We start from the raw sequence: 12,766 nt of genomic DNA on the forward strand, positions 1-12,766 counted from the left end.
AAAGCCAAGCCCAAAAGAGCTCACGCACATCACACGCACCTTCCACAGCAGCTCCGCTCAGCCCCTCTGCCATCCCGCACTTGCTGGAGATGCCCAGCGCTCACCCCGCCCCTGGACTCCGCCTGGTGTCCGTGGAATTGCCCCTGCACTGACCTGCTTCTGTCTGTGTCTGTCGCTCCCCTGGGCCCTGCTCAGTATGAGAACCAGGTGAAGATCTTTGGGAAGTGGGGGTCCAAAGGGCTGATGCAGCACCCCAGCTCCTCGGACATAACCGGGAAGATTGGTGTCCCGAGGGACAAGTTCCAGCTGCCCAAGGGCTGGCACTGGGATGGCGACTGGACAGTTGAGCCACAGAGGAGGTGAGTCGTGTGACATGCAGTCCTGCTGAAAGCACCTCACAGGGGCCGTCTCCTCCCTGACGATGACAACCAGGCCAGGAAGAAGCCCAAAAACCATGTGAGGGGGAGGATTTCCAGGGGCTCTGAGAGAAACCTCCCATGTGTGTAGTACAGTGCCGTGAGGGGTGCTAGGAGGTGTGGTTACACCTTTCTCTGATACACCTGACATGGCAAAAGGAGGAAACAGCACTAGATGGGGTCTGGGAAACATCCTGCTATGCGACAGATAGTTAACCTGAGACACTGGCTAGTGGGAAGGTGGTTAAAGAGTTAAATGTGACTCCAGCTGAGTCCCCCCATCAGTGCTTGAGTAGGATGGGGAGAGCTGAGCTAGTGAAGGGCCTGGAGAGCTGATTGCACAAGTAAACTGTGGAACTCGCTGCTGCAGGATACTATTGAAGCAAATAGATGAGTCTCTTTCCAGGAGAGATTAGGCATGTCCCAGTCAGGATCGTGTCTGCAGTCATGCTAGCGAGGACTATTGCCCCAGGGCTCTCAGACCTTGTATCAGGCCTCAAGTTGTAAGAGGATCGCCAGCTGGGGTCAGGAGGAACATCCTCCCTCACTGGTAGAGGGTTCCAAAGGGAGGTGCCAGGTACTGGACTAGAGGGACCTCTGGGCACTCAGCTCCCTGAGGTTTGATGGGAGAGAACAGGAGATGACAGGAGGATCCACACAGAGCCTTTGGAAAAGCCATGAGATGAGACTCCTGCGTTCCTAACTCTGCCCCGGCCCCCCACACAGGCTGCTGCTGGATACTGAAACCAACTACAGTGAGGTGCTGGAGGAGGTGTATGAGAATGAGAGCCGGCAGCCAGGGGAAGAGTGGGCCCCAGCCCCTTCTCCCAACACCGATGCGGTGAGGAAAGGAGGGAGCCCTGGGCAGCACTGGCTGGTGGGAGGGGTCGTCTTGGAGGTTGTTTTTCGTTGATCTGTGCCGTCAAACCAGAACCTCAGCCCCTGTCCAGGATACATGCCAGCTCCAGCCTGCAGCCTGAGCCTGCTTTCCTGCCCACCCTGGTTTGCGTCCTGCCTTCCAGGGGATGCCCAGAGGCTTTGGTCTCTGTGGTGCTGACACTTTCCCTGGGCCCTGGTCTCTGAGGACATGATTTGCAAAGGGGCTCAGCTCCCAGCAGCTCCCTCTGTTACACTCAGGGCTGGGTGTGTCAACGGGCTCAGCCCCCGACGGGCTGGGCTCTCCAGAGCGTCTGGCCCCCACCGTGGCTGCTGGACCCTTCTGAAAGCTCTGGGGCACCTCCAGCGAACATGCTCAGCTCCGCATTTCCCCTGTTGTCTCGCTTCCAGGGTGGAGCCGCTGTCTCCCCAAGGGAAGGGATCGTGTGCCCTAAGGGCTGGCACTTCGAGGAAAGCTGGAGGGTGGAGGTGAACCGAGCTGTGGATGAGGCCGGTAAGTGGCCTTTCTGTGCTTGTTTCCAGGGGAATCAGTGTGGCTGCTGGGGTTGCAATGTGGAGTGGTCAGAGAGCCAGGACCAAGCTGCTGCCCACCCAGATTTGTGGGGCTTAGTGCTGACTGTGTTCCCCTGGGCACATCCTGAAGGGTCTGTGGGGCCATTGAGCAGCCCAGAGTAATGAGTTTAGCCGGTTTCCAGCAGACAAGCGTCCTCATCACAGGATCACCACCGCTGGCACAAGCTGCCCATCTTGCTGGCAGCCTCAGCAGACAGGCCATGGAGACTGAGTCCCCCTCTCGCCCTTGGAGGAGCCGGCTCCAGAGCTGGGCTGGTGGGCACATGGTGGCGGGGCGGGGGGGAGGAGAGTTTCCTAGGCTGTCCCTGCTGTAGGACAGAGAGGTCTGGTGCATGAACACCTGTACTGGGTGCAGCTTCTCCCTGCCAGCCTCAGTCACAGGATCAGCACCTTGTCCAGCCCGGCTGGTTGGGGCGTGAGCCCGGGCAGCAGGAGAGGCCAGGCAGGAGGTTGCTTGGTTTCAGGAGGGAGGGTCTGCTCGCCAGGGTGTGAGCATGCCTGCCTGGGGCCTCCTCCCCGGTCCTGCTGGCAGCCGGGCTCCTCTCTCAGGCTGGGAGTACGGCGTTGGCATCCCCCCCACCGGAACCCCCCAGGCCTGGAACGCTGCAGAGAAGACATACCACACACACCGGCGTCGGCGCTGGCTGCGGAGACGCTGTCGGGACCTGAACGCTCAGAGCCAGGAGCAGGAAATCGCCTCCTTTCTCCGGCTGGTACGTGGTGGGAGCGGCTGAGGGCAGGGGCTGTGCTCATGGTCCCTGCTGTGGGGCTGGCTCGGAAGGGGCTGCTCCCAGCACCCCGGGGTGAGGGAACTTCAGACGCACACGCTCTGGAGAGCCTTTGTGACAAAGAGGAGCGCTGCACTGCGAGGACAAACCCTCAGCTGGTGTAAGGCGGCCTGGCTCCTCTGCCAATCACCGGGGCTCCGCCGAAGTCCACAGAGCTGTCCGGAGACGCCCCTCCAGGCTCACGGATTGCACCTGAGCCTCTGGGGCCTGCAGAGTGGAGCTGGGAAGCTCCAAAATGTCTTGGGGTGAAAGCTGGTGGCCGGGGCGGGGAATTGCTTCGGGGGAATCTTACGGAGGGTCAGGGTTCAGTCTGAGCCGGATCCTTGCTGTGCAGCTCTCCCCCCGTTTTTTCAGCACTCCGCAGGGAAGCCGGCGGAAGAGGACGCCTGGGAATACGCCTCCTTCTTTGGCTGGAAGTTCCACCTGCAGCCCCGGGCGCATGACACTTACCGGCGGCGCTGCTGGCGGAGGAAGCTCGTGCCCGTGCAGCCCACCAGGGTGGCTCCCATTTTCCTCTTGGAGGGCTCCCTGGTAAGAGGCCGGGCAGCACAGGGGCATCGCTCTTGACTGTTCATTTGGCCACTGTTCTAGCCCACATGGTAAGATCCCGTCCCCAGCTGGCCAAACGCTAGAATGGCTGCAACCTCCCCACAACGGCCGGCCAGACCCACTGTATCTGCACTGTGCCTGTTACCACAGCCGGACGGGAACTGGGCGGCTCATAGGCAGCAGTCTTGCAGAGTGAGCCAACAGGAGGCTTCCCCGAGGCAGGCAGATCTCAGCTGGAAACCCCTGGCTGCTCCTTAGACCTGATCGTGCAGCCTTATGCCCATGGGTGGTCCCAGGCTGGAGAGGGAGGGGTGCAGCCTCTGGCCCATTGTCTCCCCTTGGAGCCTCTCTTCTTTCCTCTCCCAGAAAGCACCTGTCCAGCCACTAGCACAAACCCCTGGCACAAAGCAGGGTCTCCGTAGGCCAGAGGGGGCTGATTGACACGTAAGGGTCAACTTGCCCCAAGGCAGCTCACAGCCCCAAGGCAGGCTGCTCCTGAGCCCCAGGGAGACGCAGCCGTAGAGAGGAGCGGAGAGGGATGACGGGGATAGTTACAACAGAGGTGGGAGGAAGTGGTTGTTGTGTTCGTGAGGATGTATAGCCGGGGGTGGGGGGTTATAGACCCCAGTGGAGTTGGAAACCTACAGCCGGAAGGAGGTGCGAGGGCATCCTGGTCAGTGAAAGCTCCACCCGGGGCCCACACTTCCAGCTGGAGATCCTGCAGCTCAGGGTGCCCAGGGGCTGAGGGCTGCTCTCTGCTCAGGGCGTGGAGTTGGAAGATCAAGAGAAGGGGGAAGGAGAGGAGGAGGAGAAAGAGAAACAGAAGGAGCAAGAGAAAAAACTCCTGGAGGAAGGAGAGAGAGAAAAGAGGTCCCCAGCCCAGAACATCCTGCAGCTGAACACTCCTCTGATCACCTGTGTCTTCCAGAGTGAGTTACTGGCATGGCGGGGATCGCACCCGGCCGCAGAGCCCCAGCAGGAAGGTGGCCCCCCAAATCTGTCCCTCCATCCACTGATTGTTTCAGGGCCCCTGCGATTTATTGGCTCCTCCTGGGCCCCGCTCCATGGCCAGAGTGAGGGATTGAAGCTTCTGCAGCTGGGCCCTGGTTGACAGCAGGAGTGGGGGGACACCGCAGGGCACCTCTGCATAGCAGGTAAGGAGGAGTGTGGGTGAGACCTGTGAACTCTTCATATTCCAGAGCCCAATTACTACCAACTGCGCTGCTACATCTACCAAGCCCGGGATCTGACACCAAGCGCGGGCAAGAGCTCCTCCGGTAGGTGACAGGAGGCAAACCCCATGACCCTCAACACATGTAGCTTCTGACCTTCCCTGCTCTACCCCACCCCTCTCCTGGCACCCTCAGATCATAACGCAAATCTTCTTGGTGCCACCCCTGCTATGACCCACCGAGGCCAGACAGGTCCCCTCTGTTGGGCATGGGAGCTCTGAATGACCTACGCTGTACAAACAGTGGCCCTACGGGTTCCCGGCTGCTGGGCGTACACTGTGTCCAAGGGGTGCACAGGTGCTGTTCAGATAGGCCAGTTCTACATCTCTCCCATGGCGCTGTGTCCGGACGGGACACTCTGCCCGCTCTGACAGGACTGAACCTCCCGTCTCTCCCGTCTCCTTCCCCCAGATCCCTATGCCCACGTGTCCTTCCTGCACATGAGCCAGCGCACACAGACCTTGGCTGCCACCCTGAGCCCCAGCTGGGACCAGACCCTAATCTTTGACCATGTGCTGATTTATGGAGACCCCCAGGCCACCCTGCAGGACCCGCCACTGGTGGTTTTGGAGCTGTTTGACCGGGATATCATTGTAAGTGCGAGATCCCAGGGAAGTGGGTAAAGGAGGAGCAGGTGAAGGGGATCTGCAGGCCCATGACTCACATGATCTGATCACGTCTCCTCTTTATATTAGGACAAGGATGACTTCCTGGGGAGGAGCATGTGTTCCCCACTAGTATGTCTGGATCTTGGATCCCGACACCTCCCCCACCTCCAGTGGTATCCAATCACAAGGCAGCAGAAGGAAGCGGGCGAGCTCTTAGCTGCCTTTGAGCTCCTATTGAATCCCAAGGTAAAAGGGGCGCGTGTTTTATTTGGGGGGAAGGTGTTTGTACAAACTGAGGGGAGGGGTCACAAGCACTTTGAAGGCAGGACGAGAGGTCAAAATGACCTTGACAAATTGGAGAGCTGGTCTGAAATCAATAAGATGAAATTCAATGGCAACAAGGGCAAAATACTGCTCGTAGAAAGGAAAACTCAAATGCACAGATACAAATGGGAATAACTGGCTAGGTGAAAGGGATCTGGGGGTTATAGTGGCTCACACGTTGAATATGAGTGAACTGTGTGATGGTGCAAAAAAGGGTCCCCCTTGCAGTAGATTAAGCCCATTACTTCATGTCCTGCCTTCAGTGGACATGGCAAACAATTGGTCATCGTCCTCTTTATTATTGAAATGCAGTGGGATGATTCCCATGACTGGAATGTTAAAATCAATGGTTATAACCTATTTAGGAAGGAGCAAGTGGACAAAAGATGTATGTCAGAAATGGCATTATCTGTTTCTGAGTCGCTGATTATTTGGAAGAGAACATTCTTGAATGCTTATGGATCAATGTTCTAATGGCTAAAGTGCAAGATGGGGTATTAGTTGGAGTCTGCAACCAACCACCAAATCCCACAAATGAACAAGATAACTGCTTCCTTACGCATCCATCCACACTGTGTAGGGGAAAAAATACATTATCATGGGGGACTTCAATCTGAATGACGCATGCTGAAGGTCTCATGCTGCCAGAACTTGGAATGCCTGACCAACCTGATTGCCTTCTATGATGAGATAACTGATTCTGTGGATATGGGGAAAGTGGTGGACATGATATACCTTGACTTTAGCAAAGTTTTTGATATGGTCTCCCACAGTATTCTTGCCAGCAAGTTAAAGAAGTATGGATTGGATGAATGGACTAGAAGGTGGATAGAAAGCTGGCTAGATTGCCGGGCTTAATGGGTAGTGATCAACAGCTCTATGTCTAGTTGGCGGAGTGCCCCAGGGATCGGTCCTGGGGCCGGTTTTGTTCAACATCTTTATTAATGATCTGGATGATGGGATGGATTGCACCCTCAGCAAGTTCACAGATGACACTAAACTGTGGGGAGAGGCAGAAACGATGGAGGGTAGGGATAGGGTCCAGCGTGACCTAGACAAATTGGAAGATTGGATCAAAAGAAATCTGATGAGGTTCAACAAGGACAAGTGCAGAGTCCTCCACTTAGGATGGAAGAATCCCATCCACCGCTACAGGCTGGGGACCAAATGACTAAGCGGCAGTTCTGCAGAAAAGGACCTGGGGATTACAGTGGATGAGAAGCTGGATATGAGTCAGCAGTGTGCCCTTGTTGCCAAGAAGGCCAATGGCATATTGGGCTGCATTAGTAGGAGCATTGCCAGCAGATCGAGGGAAGTGATTATTCCCCTCTATTCAGCATTGGTGAGGCCACATCTGGAATACTGTGTCCAGTTTTGGGCCCCCCACTACAGAAGGGATATGGACAAATTGGCGAGAGTCCAGCGGAGGGCAACAAAAATGGTTAGGGGACTGGGGCCCATGACTTATGAGGAGAGGCTGAGGGACCTGGGGTTAATTAGTCTGCAGAAGAGAAGAGTGAGGGTGGATTTGATAGCAGCCTTCAGCTACCCGAAGGGAGGTTCCAAAGAGGATGGAGCTTGGCTGTTCTCAGTAGTGGCAGATGACAACAAGGAGCAATGGTCTCAAGTTGCCGTGGGGGAGGTCTAGGCTGGATATTAGGAAACACTATTTCACTAGGAGGGTGGTGAAGCACTGGAATGGGCTACCTAGGGAGGTGGTGGAATCTCCTTCCTTAGAGGTTTTTAAGGCCTGGCTTGACAAAGCCCTGGCTGGGATGATTTAGTTGGGGTTGGTCCTGCTTTGAGCAGAGGGTTGGACTAGATGACCTCCTGAGGTCTCTTCCAACCCTGATCTTCTATGATTCTATGAAATAAGGTGTAAATTTTTAACAGCGAGAGTAATTCACCATTGGAACAAATTACCAAGCATTGTGGTGGATTCTCCATCCCTGACCATTTTAAAATCAAGGTTGGATGTTTTCTAACAGATCTGCTCTAGGAATTATAGTGGGCAGGTCTCTGGCCTCTGGGAAACCGGGGATCAGACTAGATGATCACAATGGTCCCTTCTGGCCTTGGAATCCATGAATCTTTATTACATCCCTTAACATATTTGAAGGCTGTTATCAGGTGCCCTCAGTCTGCTTTTTTCAATGTTAAACATGCTCATTTTTTTTAACCTTTCCTCCTAGATAAGGGTTTCTAAATCTTGTATCATTTCGGTTGCTCTCCTCCGGATGCTCTCCAATTTTTCCACGTCCTTCCTTAAGTGTGGCACCCAGAACTGGACAGTATTCCAGACCTGATAACAGTCTTGAAATATGTAAAAAGTTATTATAAGGAAGATGGTGATTAACTGTCTTCCATTAGAAAGACAAGGTGGGGGAGGTGATATCTTTTATTGGACCAACTTCTGTTGGTGAGAGCGCCAAGCAGTTGAGCCACACAGTGCTCATCCTCGGGTCTGGGAAAGGCTCCCCACGTGTCCCAGCTAAACACAAGATTGAACAGATCGTTTAGCGTAAGTAGTTAGCACACGTTGGAATGGACCATTCAAGGTGAAGTGGCCTGTTAACACCCCTGAAGTCACAGGACAAATAGGGGGATCAGTGGGTTACAAATTGTTGTAATAAACTATAAATTCCGTGTGTTTAGACTTAATACAATTCTGGATTAATGGTTTATTGGGGGTTACACTAGATGACCCTTGAAGTCCCTTCTAACCCTACAATTCTATAACAATCTGTAACCCACTTACCCCCGCTTTGTCCTGTGACTACAGGAGTTCCTTAGAATATGTGCTATTTATGCTAAACTATCTGTTCGATCTTGTCTTTAGCTGTGACACTTGGCGAACCTTTCCCAGACCTGAAGCTCTGGGCTTGCAAGCTTGTCTCTCTCACCAACAATACAATACAAGATATGACCTCACCCACCTTGTCTCTCCAATATCATGGGACCGACACAGCTAAAACGACACTGTATACAATTGTTTGACATGGCCACCGAGGGCAGAACAAGAAGGAATTGGCTTAGTTTGCAGCAAGCGAGATTTAGGTTTGATATTAGGAAAAACTTTCTAACTCTAAGGATAGTTGAGCTCTGGAACAGGCTTTGTGAAATCCCTATCACTGGAGGTTTTGAAGAACAAGTGAGCAAACACTGTCAGGGCTGGTCTAGGTTTACTTGGTCCTGCCCGAGCACGGGAGACAGATGAGATGTCCCTGGGACTGGCAGACATCACATCACTCATCCTGGTGGAGAATCTCAGGAGAGTTTCCACTGAACAAGTGTCTCCAACACAAAAGCTACGCTCTTCCTCAGGCTCCTTGCTGGCATTCCCAGGAATGGTGAGCAACAGAGACTGAGCCCCCTGGCCCATGTAGCAGGTCCCCGAGGGCTGGAGGGGTCACTTTGGCATGGGGCACGATGTGGAAGCCAGAGGAATTGCCCTTGGCTGCCAGTCCTGGTCGTTCCCCGGCACAAAAGTCCTCCGTCCGTTTTGTACAAAGAAAGAGCCAAGCATTACACAACAGCCTTGTCCTTCCCCGCCCAGGATGGTGCACCAGGCCACCTTCCCGCCCCCTCCTGGAAGAACGGGGTCTACGTCATCCCTAGCGGCATCCGGCCCACACTGAGACTGATGGCCATTGAGGTGAGTGTGACAGCCAGGGCCCCTCTGCTCACGTGGACTCTGGGGCAGAAGTAGCTTGTTTGGTGGGAGGAGGAAACAAGCCCCTGCTGCGGAGGGCACGTTGCGTTGCCAAAGGTGATGCCTGTTACTGCCACAGACCCTGCCAAGCTATTGGGCGTCAGCCACTATCTCTACCCCACAGGAGGCCCTGACTGCCTCCAGCCAGCAGGGTCTGGGGAACAGCGGGGTTGGAGCTGGGAGGCCCCCCGCATGGGGACTGCTGCAGGCAGAGCTACAAAGATCAAACCAGCACTTTGGGCAGAGGTCCATGGCCCGAATGACCTGCAAGTGCCTCCCCTCCTGAGAGGACAAGCTGCTGCTCCTCCTCATCAGGATGGGAATGGAGATGCCCAGGAAGTCCCGCCCGCTTATTGCCGGGGGGGCCAGGGCGAGGTTGTCCCTCCAGTCTAGTCACCAAAGAGTGAGTGTCGAGCGATGGGACCATGTCACTTCCCTCCAGACCCTGCTTCTCCCTTTGGTTAACCCCAGCCCCTCATTCCTGACTGTAACTCTCCTGACACCCAGAACCATCCCTTCTGCCTGGCACAAACACCGGCTGCAGTGTCTCCCTTTTCCCACCCACCACCTTGCTTGGCCAGGCAGGACATCAGTGGGAGTTTGTGCCGGGGAGCCTCTGTCACCAGCCCCTCCATCGCTCCCTGGGCCCCAGAGCAGTCCAGCCCATTCCTCTCCCTGCTGGGCGTCCAATACACTCAGGGGATGGCCAGGGCTCTCGTCCAGTGAGTTTCTGGCCCGGCTGGCTTCTAAGCTCTGTTCTGATTCTGAAAGGTCCAGATTTCACACCAGAGCCACATCGGCAGCTTCACCCCTGGTGTCTTTGCCAGTGGGACTGGTGCTGAATCACTGAGCACAGACTTGGCCCAGCTGGGCCCAGCCCAGCCCTCCTTCGTGACGTCCATCCATGGTACAACCAAGCCATTCGCCTTTTTCTCCCCTCCAGATCCTGGCCTGGGGCCTGCGGGGCCTGCAGAGCTATAACCTGCTGAGCATCATGTCGCCGAGCCTGGTGGTGGAGTGTGCAGGAGAGGCCATCCAGACGGCTCCCATCAGAGACCTCCGCGAGAACCCCAACTTCCCAATCAATGTCTTCCTCATGAGAGTGGTGAGCAGGGCAGAAGCATGGGGCAGGGCGGCTCCACCCACTGCTGCTCAGCCACTTCCCTTCCCGCCTGCCTACGTGGCTGGCTGGGAGTCAGAGATGACTGGAGAGTTCCAGGGACCACTCGATCCCACCGGCCCACACCCTCGCTAGCCCTGTGGCTGGCGTTGTCTGTCTGTCTACAGTGCTCCATGGCTGCGTGTCTAGGTGGTGGCCCAGTTGCCTGCGCCTTCTGTTGCCTCCCCATGGAGCTCATGGACCTACTTGCCCCACAGCACTTACCCATGGAAGAAGATTTAATGCCCCCCATCGAGCTGAAGGTCGTGGACAACCGTGAGTTTGGGCACAAGCCAGTGGTGGGCCAGGCCAGCGTGAGATCCCTGCGCCAGTACATGTGTGAGCCGTCAGCAGAGGGGCACCATCCCAGCCTGCCACCCCCAGGTACAGGCCAACCAATGAGTCCCACTCACCATCCCCCACATCCAGCCCAGCTCCCAGGACCTCTGGGGAACACTGGCTTTCTCCCACTGCTGGCAGGGACCTCGCGGTCTGTCACGGCCAGTCGCCCTCCTGTGGGACTATTTGCCAAACCCCACGTGTTCCCCTAGAGCCAACCGTCTGGCGCCATCGGCTCTGCCAGGCCGGGCTCCAGCATGGTGCCACTGTGCTCTAACGCAGAAAAACCCCCCCCACCATCACCCCACAGAATCTTTTAACCCTGCAGCGCCAGGACTGCACATCCCCCAACATTAAAACTAAAGGAAGATGTATTCCCCTTGAGCACATACCTGGGATCCGCAGTCGCCTGCTATTCCAGTCGTGGGGTGCCCACCCACCGCCCCACAGCTCTGCCAGTGGCCCTCCCTCCCAAGCCGCAGCCCCCTGCTAATCCAGCCCTGAGCTCCCCACACATAGCAGTGCCCATGCCAATCAGTCCTCGCCTTGAACAGCCTGCCTGCGAGAAGCCTTGGCTTCCCATGAGTTGTGCCGGTCAGTTGCTAAATGCCGGGTTACTTTTGCAATGTAAAGAAATGCCATCTAGGGGCTGGGCTCTGAATAACCACACTGACCAGTCACGGGAGTCCAGTTGGACTCCTGACCTCCAGCGGTGGCAAGATTACGTGGTAACCAATGGCTTAGTCCAGGCCCCACAGTAAGCGTAAAGAGTCCTAGTTTCTTTTCCTCATTTGTGGCATTAAAGGGCTAATTCATAGACGTTCAGGCCAGATGGGCCCCGTGTGGTCATGCAGTGCTGGTGTGGCCTCGCCATTCCTGCTGTAGGAGCTGGGAGACTCCTGGGGCTATTTCGATGTTGCCATTAATTCCGTGTCTCTTTTCTCCCCCTCCCTTCCCTGCCCCACACAGTAGCTTCCAAGGGGAAGATCGCGAAGGTGAGTGCTACTCTCCAGCAGCCCAGAGCCACCTGCTTGCTGGGTCCCCTCTCTCTGCAACGCTCATGGGAATGGCACCCGGTGCCATAGGCTTTCCTGGTCTAGCACCACTGACAGATACAGCGAGGGGTGACCCGGGCCTCAGCTCTGCTTTAACCCTTAGGGCTCCCCTCACTGCACTTCTAACAGGAAGCCCCAGTGCTGCCCCTCACTCCAAGGTGCATTGGCTTTGTGCTCGCATAGCCGGCTTTTAACCAGTCTAAAGGGCCCTATGAGGCAGTATCATCTAGGGGTTAGAGCAGGGGGGACAGAAGTCAGGAGATCTGGGGTCTATACCCAGCTCTGTCACAGACTTGCTGTAAACTTGGACCAGTGCTATGCACTCACTGTGCCTCAGTTTCCCCACCTCAGATGCCCCTCCTCCAGGAAGCTGAAAAGACAGGCAGCAGCAGGACACTCCTGCCCATCCATGTTGGCTCCCTGAGCCATGTGGGACCCTGCTGCAGTGACCTATCTACAGAGCTCTCCCCTACAATAACGCCGGGCCATTCATATGAACATTGCTGGGCCTGGATCACTAACACAGATGCTGTTAAAGCCGTGCCAAAGCTAACGATCAAAATGCCAGCTGAAGGAAAAGGTACCCTATTCCCATGCTCGATCCTTGGGTTACCACTCCTCACAAGGGCCCTGCAGACCCTCCAGCTGGCCTGGCCAGTCCTCCACTTACCTAAGAGATGTGAGATGGCTCCTAGAATGTCTCCGAAGGGGACTTGGGGGGTCACGTCCTGAGCCATCAGGAGCCCAGCAGCAGGGCAGCATCTGGTGGGCCAGGCAGGAGCTGATCAGGTGTGTGACGGGTCCCCGCGGGGTGCAACCTGGAACTGGGGTGCCACTAAGCCCTCTGTCTGTCCAGCCTGGGCTCCCTCTTGCACTGTGCTGCTGTGACAAGCTGCAGACCGCTGCCGATCCCACACTCCCACCAGCATTCACACAGGCAGGGACACACCCAGCTGCAATTACATGCAGGCTTTGGCCGGCCACTGCATGAACCAACAGTGGAGAGCCCCAAACCCCCCCATCTCCATAGGCGCCAACTTCCCCTCTTTTCCATGGGTGCTCGACCTGCTCCCGGCCCCGCCCCCACTCCACCCCTTCCATGCCCCCATTCCAA

At 55.9% G+C, this 12,766-nt stretch overlaps 1 protein-coding gene across 1 annotated transcript in view; it reads left to right on the forward strand.

Moving 5' to 3' along the window:
* Positions 1-12,766, forward strand: part of FER1L5 (fer-1 like family member 5) — a 96,530-nt gene that overhangs the window by 52,795 nt on the left and 30,969 nt on the right. The window contains exons 24-36 of the mRNA XM_073324758.1: positions 196-359; positions 1,143-1,257; positions 1,704-1,806; positions 2,436-2,599; positions 3,029-3,205; positions 4,152-4,206; positions 4,423-4,500; positions 4,867-5,048; positions 5,151-5,309; positions 8,944-9,042; positions 10,043-10,204; positions 10,477-10,642; positions 11,567-11,592. Of these exons, the coding sequence (XP_073180859.1) occupies positions 196-359; positions 1,143-1,257; positions 1,704-1,806; positions 2,436-2,599; positions 3,029-3,205; positions 4,152-4,206; positions 4,423-4,500; positions 4,867-5,048; positions 5,151-5,309; positions 8,944-9,042; positions 10,043-10,204; positions 10,477-10,642; positions 11,567-11,592 (1,650 nt within the window). The remainder of the gene's footprint in view (positions 1-195; positions 360-1,142; positions 1,258-1,703; positions 1,807-2,435; positions 2,600-3,028; positions 3,206-4,151; positions 4,207-4,422; positions 4,501-4,866; positions 5,049-5,150; positions 5,310-8,943; positions 9,043-10,042; positions 10,205-10,476; positions 10,643-11,566; positions 11,593-12,766) is intronic.

This window comes from Lepidochelys kempii, chromosome 26, assembly GCF_965140265.1.
Source record: "Lepidochelys kempii isolate rLepKem1 chromosome 26, rLepKem1.hap2, whole genome shotgun sequence".
Lineage (NCBI taxonomy): Eukaryota > Metazoa > Chordata > Testudines > Cheloniidae > Lepidochelys > Lepidochelys kempii.